We start from the raw sequence: 19,200 nt of genomic DNA, 5'->3' as shown, positions 1-19,200 counted from the left end.
GAAAAATGTTCTACAAATTAAGTATAAAATTTCACTGTTAAAATAACTAAAAAAATATAAGAAATTATCATGTGTAAAGTATTCAGAATAAAAAAAAGAAAAAATGACATCATCAATCAAAATGGATAAAATTGCTAAAAAAACTTTCCAAATCGTATTTATTGATGTCTAATTGAAACCGTGTTTCAGAAATTATGTTATACGTAGTAAACTAAAAGTAATGCAATTTTATAGCTTTATAATAATAATATATACCTACCTACATATACTTGTTTATAGTATTTATTATTGGAAATGTAAAAATCAAATTATTAATATATTCTTGCTTAAATTTTTTATACTGATTTCTTTTCTTTTCTTTTTTTTTTTGAGTTGGAGGGTGGAGGTTGCTAACCCAACAACAATCACCTATAACGTAGTATCGAAATATTGAATCTTCAAAAAATTCAACAATGTGTAAAAATGCTAATTGCGCAGCTCTCATTGTTATATGTGTGGTTGAAATTTAAAAAGTGCATTTAGAATCTTCAACGGGGTTAATAATTTACAAAAAGTGTTCTTTACTTCTCCCGATGTGTAATAAGAATTATATATATTATGTAGTTACTCACCGCAACATCCTCTGGTCGTGATGGATACCGCCCGGACCGGGTACGGTTGCAGCAAGTCGACCGACCACCACGGTGACGGTTCCTTGAGTGTTTCTGTACACCTTCGGCCATCGTGCACCGTTGTTGGGTCGCCGTCGTTGGCGTTTCCTGAACTTCCGCCCCTGGCCGTTGTCGACTGGTTAGTTGGTTTGTGCACAGCCACGTTTGTTCCTGTGTATTCGAAAACAGACGTATTGTATATGTATAAAAATAATAATAATTATATATATAATAGGACGGGTGTCGGGCCATATGTATCAACGATTTTTCCAATTATTATTATTTTTTTTTTTTAATACGATTCCGGATTCATATATGAATTGTTGCATCCACTACAATCATTGACTTATATTACTATTAGTTGTAAACAACATTTAAACTGTCATTGTTTTCGAGATTTTTAATAAATTGAAGACAGTGATCAATTTATAGAGATATCTTAAAAGTCGAATTATTAAGCTTCAGTAAATTGTATTGTAAGGCAAAATGTCGGGGAAACAATATTTGCACACTACACATACATAGCTAAACGATGGTCGAAAAGTTCATTCGTCTGTTAGAACCCTCGTCGGTTCCTCCTACAAACTGTTACGAAATACAAAAACAAAAAAATATCGACCTAGTTAAATATGTAACTACTAACTATACAGTCGATATTATTATACCGTGGTTATGTAAACTATTATAACTGTTATTTACTGCGGGCTTTACAATTAAAACGTAATAATTTATACTTCTCACGAGACGTAATTGTTATTATAAATTAAAACGTTTGCTTAATCTGCGCTATATAGACTATTAGACAAATAATTAATATTTAACAGTTGAGTGCATTTATTTTCTATATAAAAAAAAAAATATGAATATGATGTAATTTGGACAATATTGTTGGCTGTTATTTAAATAGGTAGGTAAAAAATTTATTAATAAATATTTTTTACGTTACATAAACTTAATAAATTGATCACTGTTCACGATGAGAAAAAATTTAAATTAAATTATTGAGTTTTACTGCTTTCTTAGTTTGTAATCCTACTAAGTTAGATTGAAATTGTATTTTTAGAAATTCTAAGAAAATTGAGACCAATAAGCGGTGACTACTGTAGTTTAGTAATGCCTATATACTGCAGAGTACCTATAATTCGTACAATGAAATTATTCTTGGAATTTAATCGTCACGAAACGGACAAACCAAAAAAGCATTTTTTATATGTGTTGAACAATATTTTTAAGTTTTGTCCTGATCTACGAATATAGTGCAAATATCTGTTTTAGTTTCACATAATATAATATTATGTAGATACGTTTAACATAATCTTAATATTACTACATAGAATTATAGAAATCTGTAGAAAAAATAGTTTACCTATCGTATTTAATAAGTGGGCACCTAATGTGAAAATTGAACGTAAAATATAAGTACACCAATAAACTTAACATTCTTTGAAAAAAATTCTAAATTAGAGCTTAGTTGGCAGAAGATGTATGTTTGCAGTATATATTGCGCCTACTACATAATAATAATATGTATCATAATGTTTAGCGAATTAATATGACGTACCTATATGATAATAATACACGCATATTGCGTACGATATACATAATCGTTTCGTAATAGAGAGAATACGTGTATCTATGAATGTGAATGTTTGATAGATATTATATTGTGCACTGAGATTGTATGTATTATAATAAAACTTTTTTTTGGGAAAAAAACATTTCCCGGTCGATTTTTGTACCGCTCGCCGTACACGCGGGCGGCTATACGTATCAGGAAGAAAAAATCTAATAACATTTAATTAATACGATATACATACAAACGCCGAGTAGGTCAGTGTAGGTATAAAGTATTTGTTGTACAAGTTATAGTACATAAAAACGGGAGACGTCCAGGAAGCGGCGAGTCCGAATCCAATTAGTGTAACAGAGTAAAGTAGAATGATCTATTCCCAACACTCACTTTCAATAATATAAATATTAAAATATTATATCATATTATTATAGCTATATAATAATCTAACTTCGCTCGGGAAAAAATGAAAAAATAGGACATATATGTGTATAGGAAAAACTAAAATATGTCCAGAATTTTTGCTCGCCCTTGTATTAGATTATTGTGCTTAACAAATTCATAAAAAAAAATTAGCGTTATACTTGCTACGTTAAAACATCAAGTTAACAATTATTTTATTATTAAAGATAAAACCATAATATGTAGATATTGGAGCTTTATGATAATAATTACTTCTACAAGTTCTACTTTAAGTATAAGTCTATAATCTTTATGAATTTGTGGATTTCAAATTTGAATTACGACAAGGACTTCTGATATATGTCCAAATTACAGATGAATAGATACTATTATTATTATTCATTTCTACTCAAACTAAACTTACCACAAAACGGTAGATCTCCAGTCCAGGCGCCATTTGAGGAACAAGTTATCGATTCGGACCTGTAAAATTATAGAGAATTAAAACTTGGAAGTACAATAGTTCTACATTTGTGTATATGACATTGTTACCTGCTATAATTTTAGGGTCTAGTCTCAATTTTTGAATGATTGTACAACATAATATTATCATTTTGACATTGTGCTAGTCATCAAATGTTGAATATTTTTGCAAAATAAATTTTATTTATTGAGAAATTACGGTTTTTGATTTAATTTTTGTAAACAAAAATAAAAGATAAGTCGCGTTATTTAACCAGCATGATACACATGTTTTAATTAAAAATAAAAATTGCGGCTTATTTTCTTGCCTGACAGTTGTTCGCTATTATTTTTTATATTTTAAAATATCCATAAAAATATTTTACGTTTCTTAATATAAAATTTAAATAGTTGTTAAAAATTATATAGTGTTGTCGTATATTTTAACTTAAAAACACAACCTTTTTTATTTAAAAAAATCACCTTGCGATTCGACATACAATATGCATTATGTTGTGTTAATAAAAAAAAAAAATATGTGTCAATAATATTTACCCGAAGAGTCTGTAACCATCGTCACAAACGAACGTGGCCTTAGCACCGTCCCGGACCAGTTTGGCGTTGACGGGCACGGGAGGATGACCGCAAATATTATCTGAACAAAACAAAAGACAAAAAAATTAGAAAATAAAGACTTTGTTAATTTTCATACTGTTATATACGCTTGTAAAGATATATTGTTCACAGGTAATAATGACATGATATACTTAATATAAAATATATATTATATAGGTACGTATAGTTGCAGCAGATATTTGGTACACTTAATCTACTTTATTCTACTTTCTCGTGGCGATGACCGTCGCAGTAATTATTAAATTTTTATGTGTATGTGTGTGTGCGGTTTAATCCTGAGCGTGTTTTTTTGTTGTTTTTTTGGAATTTCATACGAGAAAAAAAATTTCTCGTCGCGAGAGAACACAAATAGCATTATAATACACATAGTAGAAACACTGTGGATCGACGAGCGAATGTGTATTATATTATACATATCGTATTGTATACTGTGCGTGTGAAATTGTTATGATATTTTTATAATCCCGTAATTGCATATGTGTACGGTTTTCATATTAAATTATTATTATTGTATTAAATACGTATCGCGTTGCAACCCACATTTTCCGATCGGCGCACATCACGATATTAATTCAATGTAATATATTATGATCGAATATACTCGTGTCTGTACGCGCAAAAGCAAATAACATTATACCTACGAAATCATTGAAACCTCACATAGCGATATTTTATTATATTTTATTAAAATTGACACGGAAAAATAATATTCATATGCATAATATTATATATAGTATATATAGGTGATCGAATTTCGCAATGAGCCGATATACGATAGCGATGATTATAGAATAACGTGCGTGTACTTATACTGTACTTATGGTAAACTCAATATTGCCGCACGATCTTAACGGTACATTTTTTCATCGTCAGGGTACCTGTGTCGTGTGTACCTATATAGGTACACTTGTATACGACCTACTCACTCACGTACTTCAATATAATATATAATCGTGACAGTATAATATTCATGTAAATGTATTCCGAAAACAACGGATTTTCAATTCACTAAAAACACTGGTATTTCAAGAAATAATACTATATTTATAGGCATTAGGCACCTAACTACTCGATATTATATTATTATTATTTATCTCAAACCATAAGCATATTCTTAAATATTCTTTTGAAAATTTATAAGGGTGGTAAGGTAATTTTTTTTGTAACGATATTGTGTGTAAACGGCTACCTGATACACGGCAGAATTTCACTAATACCATACGACACCGCGAAAATTCGCTCAGGAACGATATAAAATATGACTCTTCTGTTTTCACACAGATATTAATTACTTCATACTTCCTTCTGTATCATATAAAATATTAATTATCTAAGCGTGCAAAATAATGTCTAAAAAATTTAGAAAAAAAATTTTTATTTACCAAATAATCAATGTTACAGGTCAAGTATTTGTACATATATACGCCTATATAGCTAATTAAATGATTTTTAATAAAATTTATAAAAACTTAGTGTCTCTTGCTAAGCGGCTGGGCTTTTGAAGTACCAGATTATACTAAATGTTTATAAAGAAAATCCCTGTGTTTTGGGGATTTTGTTTTTTTTTTTTTTTAATAATATTAAAAAAAACGATTTTTTACAGTTTGAATAGGTGTTTTGGTGTTTTCTAATAATAATTTGAGGCCACTAGTCCAGATTAGTTTTAGCCGAGATTTGGACATGATAATGGTATGATGCGATAAAGTTACCAAAGGGTTAATTGACAAGTTAGCATTTAAATTTGTCAAATAATTCAGATTTTCAATACTCATAAGTCCCGCTGTGCGTGGAGGTCACTAATCGTCAGTACCACGCTTAACGCCGCGTCGCCACCGGGTACTTTCATATTATAATATATCTATTGTACGTTGCATAAACAATACGACATTATATCGAATGATAATAGACTATATTGTTGCGTCTGATAATCTTGAATACAAAGATTTAATTTTTTTAAGTTGGACGGAACTCGCGACAGCCATAAAGCGTTTAAATCTGAAGCACGTTTTGTATAGTAAAAATACATAATCTACGACAATTAACCACACGCTGTACCATAATAGTATAGGTAGGTAGGCACCTATAATACTTCATATTATATGATTAGATGATGTTGTACGTACGTTGTCACGTCTTTATATGATATTATAATGTACACTGTCGCGGAGTCTGCCATTGTACACTTGTATCTCTATACATATAACAATTTCATGCATATAATAATAACATAATCGTCGACGTTAGTGTATAGCGTATATTATAATAAGTACCTATTTATTATATTTTTCGGTAGTAATTATATTGTCGTACGAACGGGTTTCAACTTGTACAGAATTTGTGACGTTACCGCTGTATGCAATTTCATAGATTTAATTTTGAATTATATTATGATTATAAACTACGATCGACGATAACATTTCACTTTTCTAAGATCGATTTTTGAAATCGGCCATTAGAAAACAATATGGTACTTTCTATAAATTGTATAGGTCGTATTTTTTAAGAGTGCGTAGGATTTATTTGTTTATCTAATACAGCGCGTAATAATCGCATCAATCGTAAAATCCCCTCGCCTTAACTTATGATAGACGATTAATAATATTGGTATGGTACCATAATACCATATAATATATCAGGTAGATAATTTTGACGGTTATCACTCGTATAATAGTTTATAAATATTTATAAAAAATATAAAATTAATAATAATAAAAATTCAATTATTGGAGCAATAATTAATTTATATTGTACTATCGTTTTTAATCATTTTTGTACAAAAACTACCGATACAATACGACAATATGTATTGTTATTCTGGTACATTATGAATTATATGTCCGTCTCATTGCCGACCGTATAACCGACGTCGAGCGTTGAAAATAATGAATTTCAATTGTTTCTGTATACTATGTATGTAAAATAATAATAATATACGAAAAAATATAAGAAAAGTGAAAATTTTCGTCCTTATTTTTAATCGGATTTAAGCGGATAAAACGTATTTAACCTAACCGTCGCTCGACTTATTAATATTGACCCACCACGTCCGTCGAATAACGAACCATGCAGAGTACCTACGCATACAACAAATTGCATGATATTATGTGTATGCATATATACCTGTAAACGTTTATATTTTATGGTTGTCGCGCGGGCGTAAAAAATACGTATAATATGTATACGAATATTATAATTATTAAACCTGCAATATATAAGAATATTTATAAAGGTGTACCTATATTCGGTTGCGCATACGTCACCGTCTTGGTACACGCTTTGACGATTTCAATATTTCAAATATATTTTAATGTACCTACACTGCAATTCTCAAAATGTCCTTAAGATTTCAAAGGATGAAAAATATTTTTAAAAAAAATTATGATTTTTATAAAGGATTAACGCTCTAGCCGTTTCGTGAAAATTTGAAATGGTTTTGACTATCTAATAATATATTATTTGTACTAATATGGTATTTTTCGTTTTGATACTAAAATAGACAAGGTTATATAAAAAAAAGTCGAATGATTTCGACGGAAAAATATATTAATAGGTACATATTATAATTTGATAATATCATAATATTATATTATGATAAGTTTCGTTAGACTTTTCACAATTATTATATTATTACCTATTTAAATAAATATATTATAATAAATAATAGTAACACATACTTTAATTGTGTGCATTTGAGTCAAAAGATATTATTCCACATTTTTCGATACTTTTTACGTGAAAACAAACACTGAAAACTGGAGGGAATCTTGTATAAATGTATGATTAACCGATATTATGCATACTTATGAACTCGATCATTATTTCACGTAAGTTAGTATAATGTTAGTATACACCTAGCTCACGACTAGTGTTCGGGCATTCTTATCGCGATCGCCTATTTTCGCATCGATCGCTTATATAGTCGTGCGCATATAAGATACGTCCAACGTATAATTTAATAATAATAATTGAATTACGGAAATAAATCCAATTTACGAGATAATATTATATAGGTACATTAAACATTTACACGCAAGCATATAATTAAAATAATGGTACCTAATACAATTTTTGAATAAAAATCATTAATAGGTAGGTATATTAGATGTTGTAGGCCAAGACTGTGCGCAGGGTTTCTTTGTGGATGGGGCTATGAAAAAAATATTATTATACTCAAATTAATTTTTAAGTATATTATGAACAGTGTTTGTTAATTATATAGTTTTTCGATTATACCATTGATTATTATACATTATACCTACTTCAGAAGTCTTACAGAAGTAAATTTCTTTTTAATTTGATAAAAATAATATCTTTTAATGACATGCATACAAAAAATAATTGGAGGGGAGTTAAACATCTTACAACCATCCCCTTTGAATACGGACCTGTTTTAAGTAAGTACTACGGTTATCAATACACTCAAGTAGATAACTGTAGAAGGTACAACTGTCGTATTGACATTCATTTATGGAGTGTACACTACATCAAATCAAGTGCGCGTGAAACGGGTGCTCGAACCAGTTGTATTGGCACCTATAGTACATAGTATAATAATACGATCATATAAATTATTCGAAACGGTCATCAACGTCGCGATTAGTTTTATATCGAAATATTTATTCTGTAGTTTTATAGTTATTTAATTACTAAATAAATAACGATAGTATTTATAAGTATATATATTACATTTTTATTATATAAAATATTACTAATAGAACTACGCCTCGTGTGGGATCTCTCGATTATATTCTATACAGTAAACGATCGAGAAAAGTAATTGATACATAATATATTATTAAACATCATAATGCATAAACGGAATTTTAATCTGTCACAGTATATTTTTTCGTTGGTTTTTCGAGAAAACAGGAATAAACAGTATATATAAAAATGCATACAATGCAGTTTTAATTTATATGTTCCATATTTATGTACATGGAAATTTTAGAAAAATATTCTTTTCTAGAGTATTAGAGCTGAGTGATTATATAATTTAAAATAAATAAAAATTCTTATAAAAACAGAATTCCTGTGAAAATAAAAATACACTAAATTTATGCATTCGTATATCTTTTCGTGAATCGTGGTTAGTTTTTGGTATATTATATTTTTCTACTAACCACATGGTATAGTAAATAAATAAAACAAGAATTCGATGATATTAGATATTATGAAATATATAAACTACCTATTTTGTAGTTATATAGCGACCGTTATATTACACGTATAAGCACTTAAAATTTTCATGCGTGCAATATAATATACCGTCTGCTGCGTCTTGTTATTTCGCGTTACACAAAAGTATTTAATTTAATAATGTAATCCTATAATATCCCTGAACGATCGCCTACAGCGATAAGTACAACAGCTAAAACTGTTCAATTCGAACATTGTGTTATTACCTATACAATAACTCAATTACATACCTGTATGTATGGCTGTAGATTGATACAACAATTGTTTAATCGTCAATAAAAATAGACGATAGATTTTGACATTGATATATTATGTATATCCTAATCAAGCAAATAAATTGATTAAGCACACGTGTTTGATATGGCTGTATGTAATTTCAAAATAAAAAACGGTCAAGATTATGAATCCAAAATTTGGTAAAACTTTATCGGGCGTTTCCGCCTTAAAAACGTTTTCTGAGTTATAATCTATAAAATATACGATTTAAATATTCTAAGTGCTTAGAGTAGGTATGTTATACACGTGTACGACTGTTTTGTAATCGAGTACCTATATGGTGTGACGAAAATGCGTATATGCCGCACTAATGCATTGCGCACAATGACGTGTATAAACGTAGTTTTTTTTCTCAAAGTTCCACTGCACTGGTCACCGTATAACGAAATCGGATATTTTAGGAAAATCTTCGATTACAATCAAGTGTAATTATATTAATGAATAATGATATAAGTAATAACATATTATACGTTCAAATGGTGGCAAGTAAACGCCCTATACATAAATGATGAAACAAAAAAAAAAAATTATAACGATTTATAATATTGCAGTATAGAAGTTGCATATAAATATTATATTCTCACATTCGATCGCGTAAAATGTTACAGTTCGCTATTCCAAACTCCTACCTCAGTTACTCGAACTTTGTCTGAGACCCCTCGTATACCTACTTTAGATTATTCACACACACACACACACACGTACTCACGGAAAAAGTAGCTTTGTAATGTTCTTTGCGAGGACTGCTTTCCCTTAAGTCTATTCCGCGAGTTCTGACTCTGCGCAGGCGCACGATGGCGTCGCTGCGACGAGAAACGGTCGACGAAAGTCTGTACACATCGTCGAAACGTATATAAATACACCGGAGATATCGTTTTGATACATTTCGTAATGCCTATACGATATCGAACAAAATTTTCTATCGAAATGCTGTCGAGCGGGTTTTATAGTGTTAGAAAAATTACTTTCTTCGTAGTCATTGGACAAAGATATAAACGACTGATTGTTAAAACTATTACCTATTTCACTACATTTATCAATACTTATGATACCACTGTATTATTAATTAGTAAACAGTCCAGTACTCGGAACTGTATGCAATTACATATTCGATTATGAAATAATAAAAAAAATAAAAAATAATTTGATTCGATATAGATTTATTTAAAATCTTTTGGTTTTAAATTTTAATTATTTTAGTACCTACATGTTTATTTTTGTATATTTGTGCATTTTTTTCCAGTCAATGTTTATTTCTTCAACATAATATAACGGTTAATTCTACATATTTTAATTTTTTCTTTTTTTTAATAAATAATTAATGAAAAATTAATTTTTAAAATAAAATTAATGAATAATTTTTGAGAAAATCACCATATCATTTAAAATAAAATAGTGTATACCTACAGAAGCTATTAAAATATTACTTACACAGTTATATCCACGGATATTAAATCACTTATTTTAGTCTTAATTTTTTTTATCTTCAGTCTTAATTAGAAAATCGTCATTTACGACGTTAACTACACGAGCGATATAATTGTCGATAATATACATGTTTTTTAAGTTTATGATAATTACTAATTACATAAATAAAATATGTTACTTCGTAAGTAGGTACTGAGTTTTTCATCAGATGAATATATAAATGATTTAGGTACCTCATATAATTATCGTCATTTTTGTATAATCATAAACAAATATGTGTTTTACACTGCAGAAACATGTTTCGCAATAATTCCTCATGCGAACTGCTGCAAATTGTTAATTGTTACTTTATACTTAAAACATAACAGTATGTAATACATTATTTCTATTGTTCTTACAATCTCACTGCAAGTATATTATATTACTATGAATATGTGTACCAGTACCAATATATATACACATACACTATTTTTTATGCGTGCCGCGATATTCCAAAACTTCACAAACTGCCGCGCTTTGAACAACAATAACTACAATGTGGCATTGAAAATCAAACGGTGTTTTTTTCATGTAATAATTAAAACAGATAATTTCAGTGTTTGTTTTAAATTTTAACAACCATATTATACATATAGTATGCAGTGACCTATAAATACAATAATATTATGCGCCAAGACCAACATGCCACATACATAGTTTACACATGCATTACAATTTTGACTTCGTTGTGTCTAAATTTGTATTTCACATATTTTCGTCCAACACCCACCACGTTATGATTCTATTTAAAAAGCCCATTGTATAATATGAATTCTCTAAATTATAAAATATTATTAAAATATTACATAAATATATTATTATGATCAATGTATTATAAATTATAATGCTAGAGAAATATTATAAAATCATACTGGTAACTTAAAAATTTCAATAATTTGTTTAACCCCTATTAGAAATTAGCTCATTATATCGGTTAATTAGGTTCAGTGGTTTATGCTAATAATATATAACTGCAGTAGTCGCAGTAATAAAAAAAGGCCTGTCATACACCCTCATTGGCCTCATTAAAAAAATCCTGTATAATGTTCCACTCAAAAACTCAAAGCGCTATTTTAAAGTTTTATCATTAATATATACTATATAATATACATGTATACGTTTTTGCGATAAACGTGTCCATTTTACCCTTATATTTGAATGTCATATTGTTTTCGTTTCAATGTTATTATCCATCACGACATCATTTATATATTCAATGATAATTTGTATTTTATTATATCCCGCATTCGAATACAACGGTTCGCGCAAGGCCACCTAGAGCAGGCTTTGTGTTCCTCCTAAAAAAAGAACATTTTACCACTCTAAACCGTTCTAAATTTGTTTTAAATATAGCTACATACAAGCTCATGGTGACGGTATAGATACTCTCGCTTGTATACCAGTAACGTTATATTATTATTATCTCCATAAACGTAGTTATAATATCCAACGTTTGCGCTTAAAATCGGACCATATATATACTTAAAAAAGCAATATAGTTAAAAAACAATATATTATGTCGTTTTTTTCGTCTACAGTAAAATGTTATAGGTCGTTAAGCGTCATATATTACTGTCTATGAAACGGCGACAAACCGGACAATATAGAAATTCGCCGAAAAAAAAAAGAAAAACCGAGAAAGCAAAACATATTAGAAACAGGACCTATGCGACACCTTGGACAGACGATCATGACCTCGTTACTTTATTATATTATTATAAGTACCTCAGTATTTTAAATAAAATGATTTTCAAATTATTATCAACTATACACACACACACACACACACACACACACACATATGCACCTACGATATACAGTTAAACAATCGATTCGAAGGTCTAATAAATAGCAATGAATTAATAACGGTTCAATGTAATGCAATAAGAAGTGTATCTGGAAGATTTATTTTCACTTAAATCGTTATATAAAGTTGTAAAACTGTATAGATACACCCCGCAGTGCATGTCATAGTAGGTAATAACAATTTTGAAATAATTTACGATATACCTATATGTTTGTGTGTATTAACTGTTAAGCAATCATTTAGATAAAAGAAACTTCCCTACATTTAATGTATTGTATTCCACATGTTATACAAATAATAATAAACGTATATCTATTATAGGTACCGAACGACGCAACCGTTGTGTCGAGATTCACCGATCAAAATGACTTTAACGCCCGGAAACTAGTTTTTCGCACGACAAATTTTCAGTATCGGATACTATTAAAATACAAAGATCGTTCTAATGGCTAGTCTTTCTATGCATCTTGAACCAGTCAGTATTATATGTACCTATATACTGTATATAGTTGTGGTATTGTAAATCCACAATGGAATAAACAGTTATAGGTATATGATTACCATATTATAAAAACGCGGTTATAGTGACATTATTATTATTATTATTTATTATTGTTGTTTTTGTTATTATATACAGACATGGTTTACTGTTATATCGTTCAATACTAGATAACAATATATCCTATATTAACTAACCAAACTGTGATAAGTCATTATTTATTACGTAGTGTAATAATGTCTTTGTACCGCAATTTTGTGATCATTATCGTTATTCGTTAAATCGATATTTAACCAAGAATTCGTATTAGGGGTTTTTCATATATTTTTATAATCTAAAATATTTAAATTGGACGATAATTTACTATTCACCTAATATCGAAACTATGTACATATATATCGTATACATAATGTATAGGAAAATATGCAATTCAACAGTGATACTCTTACAGGTTAAGTATATAGGTATGCGACTTATAGATAATGAATGATGCATTTAATTATGTTTTAATTTATAAATTTAAGTTTTTCTAAAAAACGATAACTGTTTAAAACCTTATTTAGTACCTACTTTTAAATGCAAAAGTACTACCTACGTCACTAATCGTCGATATTTACGAATACAATATTCACACTGCAGCGCCGGTGTACATTATAATAAATTTATAACTTATGTCTTATAACATAAAAATACTATAATTTTTATTGCTAATTTTTCGAGTAACCTAATACCTAACCCTATGGTTAATTATTTTCATTTCCAAGTTAATTGTTTTCTGCCTATATAAAATATTTAAACATTTTTTACAATAGCATATTAAATAGCTGTAGGTATATAAACTGGGTCCTGCTGTAGAGTATATAGTATATATATTATATACCGCATACTAAAACCTACAGCATGATTGCCGGTGCGTAACTGCACTTCCTACGTGCTGTTTTTTTTTTATATTATTTAAAACCAAACAACCCAACCGGTTATTATTTCACTATGCAGCTGCAACTTCATTTTTAAATTCATTTTCCCTATCACCGTACTCCATATTTTAAAATTATCATTTTACTTAAAAAAAAAAAAAAATGCAAAATTTCATTATACTCATAACACTAAAATCCACAGTAATTTTCAGAAATTAAATAACTGTAATTATGTATCCAATGTATAGTTGCAGGTCGTTATACTGCATTATACTTGTTATATAATAAACAAATAAGAGGGAAAATAAATTTACTTACAAGTAGGTAGGGTAAGTACCTATGTGCCAAATAAATTACATAAATACATACCTGCAGCTATACTATACATCACTTCACTGACGCCACTGTCACAGAACCGTCAAATATATAAGGTTAAATTTATAAGATTTATTGTTATTTTTATTTAGCCACGGTAAACAGTACAATTTTGTAAGACTGGCAAACCGCTAATTGTATATTAATTATATATTTATTAATTTATTTAAAAATAAAACAAGGACGTTTTTAATAATATTCTTCGACTTGGTATAAAAATATTACATTATACGATGCATTTGATACAATGGTATATGCAAAGTTTTTCACGCATCAAACCGTGGCGGGTTCGCACGGTGGCCGACTGAGAACAATATGTAAACATAATATAATAATATGCAATCGTATATTATAATACGAGTATTGCACATTATTGACTTGGAGACAATAAATCGTAAATTGTCTTCGCGCGTAATTATGTCACGATGTTATTTATTGTTTTAACGATAACAAAAATAAATCATTAGTCGTATATTATTTATATTCTTAACTGCAAACTCAATAAAAAAAATTCTATTTTCTTTTCGACATAACGGTCTTTTTAGAACTCGAGCTGCTATAAGCAATCCTCTCCAACGTTCCCATGTCCAATGCTAATTCAACCGTTGCGTTCCTGTATCAACCGCACGTATACTGATAGTTGATACCTATCTTTATATACTGCATCTCCTCAGTCCTCACGGTATTTTTCATGGCCTATACCTAGCTGTGATTATTTTTTATTTATTCACTTAGTGTATTATCATATTTTCGAGTATATATCTTACTCACTTACTCGACCCTAAATGTACCTAAACTGTTTCAGTGTTTGTTCTTATAAATACGAGTACACGTTGGGATACTATTGGGTTTCTGCGTATAACACAAAAGTATACTATTTGTTCTTTATTTATAACTTTATTTACTTATTCTTTATTTATGTAATAATGTTCCGTTTAAGACTTAAATAATTTTGTATACTGGACAAATAACGTTTCTTAAGATCTCCCTTAGAAGTACCGGCATGTTTTTTATTATCTTTTTTTACCATAGAAAATATTATGTATATTGACAATAAATCTCACACGCCTCATACACAACGATAATAATATTAGTATAACGTAATAATAACATTAATCCCCAAATTATACATAATATATAGACCACGTATACGTTATAAAAATCGATTATAAATTTCCAGAAAACGTGTGTACCACATATACAGATGAATTTCTCACTAAACTTAAAATATTTTTTAATAGTAATAAAAAATATATATATAATAATAATATAAACTATCTATACAGAAATATAATAGAGGTTATAATAACAATACAAATAATTAAATTGCCAAAAAACGCGAAAGTGGACTTATCTACAGTGTGATACGTACCTATATGATAATATATTAATATACCTACCTACAAGTGGGTTCAGAAATTTAAAGTGGCTGAATTACGGTACATTATATTATTATATTATAATATATCATAATGGCACGTTTTTTTTTCTCTCCTCGCAATTAAAATGGCTGCAAATACTTAGACGCCATATGCATACGACTAAAAGCCAGCTGTTAAAGTCGACTCGGCGTCTTGCAACCCAGTGAATATACGCGTATATACATAAAAAAAAAATTACACGATATCGCAATGGTGGTGTTGTTTTCTCTTTTCGTGGCCCATCCGGTTTGCATGCGTAATTCAATGGTTATAAACTTATAACTTATAATATAATAAATAATTGCCGTAGTCCATACTCTAACACCGGCTATTTACCAGACACCAATTTAAACAATAAATGATGCGTTTTAAAAAATATTTTTTATATGATGTAATAATATTATTTATAATAAAAAAATAAGTGTGTTTTTTAGATTTTTTTTTAATGAAAAATTGAAACATTTAAACGAAATAGTTAATTTATTTAAGTTAACAAAGTATATTGCATATTTTATACACATACAATTTCGCCTGCACTTCTATCGTATATAACTATAGCTAGATAACTCAACATGCTCAGATTCATATGAAATTTAATAAATAATAATAACGTATAACTGCATCACATAACAAACGAATACTTTTAATATTTCGAAAAGACATTGGCATGATTAACCTATAAAAACATGATGTTATTAATTAATACAAATTATAGTAAACCTACATAAATGATAAAATTCAAAAAAATTCTCCCATATATCTAATATATATTATATTTGTATAATGATCCACATCTGAATCACAATGCGGTTTTTTATTGTGTAAATAACACATAATAATATTACACGATTACGTGTGCGATTAAATGCACAAAACCAATAAATTTTCTAATTTATTGACTTAACTATCATTGGTATATTATAACGTAACTCGTAAGTACAGAAAGTAGTATACGATGTGAATATGAAAGTTTTATTATACGACTACGTTTAAAAAATACTAATATGAAAAATGCATATGTGCAATTTATATACTCATATTGAATCGTATCTTTATGACGTTTAGATATATATAGCAGGAGTTAATTAAACATTTTCACGACTCACTGTTGTTTTTTCTCCTCTCGTACATGTCAATAGTTGTCAATCAAAATTAATTTTTATATATTTAATAATAATAAAAAAAATTGTATGCTTTTTAAAGAAAATAAAAAAAAAAGTTCAACAAGGAAAAAACTAGATATTTTACATAACGGTGTCATAACTCTTAACTCTTCTGTGTGATCCAATTCTTGAAACATCATCTTTAACTCTTAAGTCATCTAAACCAGTTAGGTATCTGGTATATACTTAGTGTTCTTATAATGAAAAATACAAATTAATGAGTTCAAATAATGTAATGTAGAAACATAACTTTTAACTCTCTTTGGCCATTTCTAGGATGAGGATCCAATTTTTGAGAGCATTCAAAAACTCAAAACTAAAAATTATACAACTTTCCAATCAATACCCTTCAAGAAAACAATTAATGTTCCTTGGTATGTTAGTAATCAAACCTCCATAACGATAATCACCGATTAAGTATCTAAATTCTACAAACGAACGATTCTATAATAAAAAAACTACAGAATATAATCATTCAAATCCTTTAACATGAAATTTATCCCCTTAAGATCCAATCGATAACTTACTCATATAGAACTGAAACTAAAATAGTCCAATGACCTTTTAACCTAATTATTATTCATGGTTGCGTGTCAAATATCGAAAAATCTGTGATAATAGCTTTTATCGAAATGTAAAAAAAAATTACCGCAAATATTTGGAAATAAACTAAAGTACAAAAATAATACAGCGCGTTGATACTCGATGCTCGTTATACTAGCAACTCATTAGGATTAAGTACCTACCTATATTGATTATTATATTGCTAGTATACCTAAGCAATCATTTAGGTATATTAGAATATATGTATACTTGCTGGAGCCCTGGAGGCTACTTATATATTTATAAAAATCATTTTTATGGTTTACATACATTGAGAGATTTTACTATTATTCTAACGCACGTTACGTTATAACGACTTACGTACTTTACGCACGAATAGCAACGATAATAATAATTATTTTTTCTAAATCTATACATATATGACATGATAATAATCTGATCTGCTTATAAATATTACAAATAAATCTATTTCATTGTGGTAGCGAATTTGGGCTATAAATTATGCGTCGTATACGTGCATAAACCTAAATTAAGATAATGTATAATATAATATTACCTAAATAAATCGTGCGGAAGTAAGCGATAAAAATAAATTGGGTGCAGGCGTACGGTACCTATAATTCTTTTAAATGATCATAATTCCAAAAAGTGTTTAATTTTCACAATAAACAGAGGAGAACTTTATTGTGTAATATCGTTTCCATTTTTAAAATATCTGCACGAGTACGAAAAAACTTATTGTTGTTTTAAAATAATATATTATTTCGTGTATACACGGTTTCTTATATCCGAATTTTTAGCGTGAAACTATTATCCCGTATAATTTCATAATTATTATGCAATAATCAATTCTTACTAGTGAGTAGGGGCCACTTATAAGTTATTTTAAATTCGTTTTTAAATATATTACAATAATTATTAAATATTATTTAGATTAGAAAAATGTCATTGTGATTACCAATCATACCATAATCAAAATCTAGCGTGCGGCGTTCTCTATATTAACAATTTAATAATTTTGATGTTGGATGTGTAGGCGTACCCACGTCTCACCGTGTACATACAACGCTAGACCTACTGATAAAAAATATAAAATAAAATTACGAAATATTTTATAAAAACACAACTCTGGGGAATGTTATTAAAGAATATTATGCGGGCATTGCCGTTTACAGAAAAGTAAAACACACCGAGCAACCATACGCCCGGTTTCATCAGTGTTTATACATAATGATATATAAATATAGATTATTGTGCGAGTATGCACCGCAAACATCACGATTCACGATATACTTACGACCGATGACCGTAAAGATACGCCTACGATACAATTTAGTACAGTAGTTACGATACGTACGTTTTACACACAGTCCTACATGTAGGTAGGTGCCAGTGTGACATATATATAACAATAATAGCGGTATTATGTACTTACATACGGATCCGAACGAAAGTGAAACACAAATTGAAGCTAACCGAGCGCGGTGTTGCTACAGTTGTTTTACGACCGAGTACCTATATAATATTATAATATGGTTGCGCAACGAGGCGGGAGACGCGTGATAAAACACGATCTCTTCTGTGGACCGCGTCGATGAAAAAGCGAAATAATATTTTTATTTACGTACCTATATATATTATAAGCTTACTTCAAATTTTATTGCGCGAGGATCTTATTGCAATAGAACGTCGTGAGATACGCGCGTGTACGGTTGTAAACTTTTGTGTTCGTCCGATTTCAAATATATATTTATACATATTTGTGGTGTGTTTGTGTGTGTGACCGATGCATTAT

The 19,200-nt window shown here is 28.9% G+C and overlaps 1 protein-coding gene across 1 annotated transcript in view; it reads right to left on the bottom strand.

Moving 5' to 3' along the window:
- The window catches only part of LOC114131710 (sushi, von Willebrand factor type A, EGF and pentraxin domain-containing protein 1), a 57,085-nt gene that overhangs the window by 8,134 nt on the left and 29,751 nt on the right, over positions 1-19,200 (bottom strand). Inside the window, exons 2-4 of the mRNA XM_050202192.1 lie at positions 3,640-3,739; positions 3,047-3,105; positions 612-821 (exon numbers count right to left, since the gene is read on the bottom strand). Of these exons, the coding sequence (XP_050058149.1) occupies positions 612-821; positions 3,047-3,105; positions 3,640-3,739 (369 nt within the window). The remainder of the gene's footprint in view (positions 1-611; positions 822-3,046; positions 3,106-3,639; positions 3,740-19,200) is intronic.

This window comes from Aphis gossypii, chromosome 2, assembly GCF_020184175.1.
Source record: "Aphis gossypii isolate Hap1 chromosome 2, ASM2018417v2, whole genome shotgun sequence".
In the NCBI taxonomy this organism is placed as follows: Eukaryota; Metazoa; Arthropoda; class Insecta; order Hemiptera; family Aphididae; genus Aphis; species Aphis gossypii.
The sequence above is the reverse complement of the archived record's forward strand: the minus strand, read 5'-3'. Positions and strand labels throughout refer to the sequence as shown.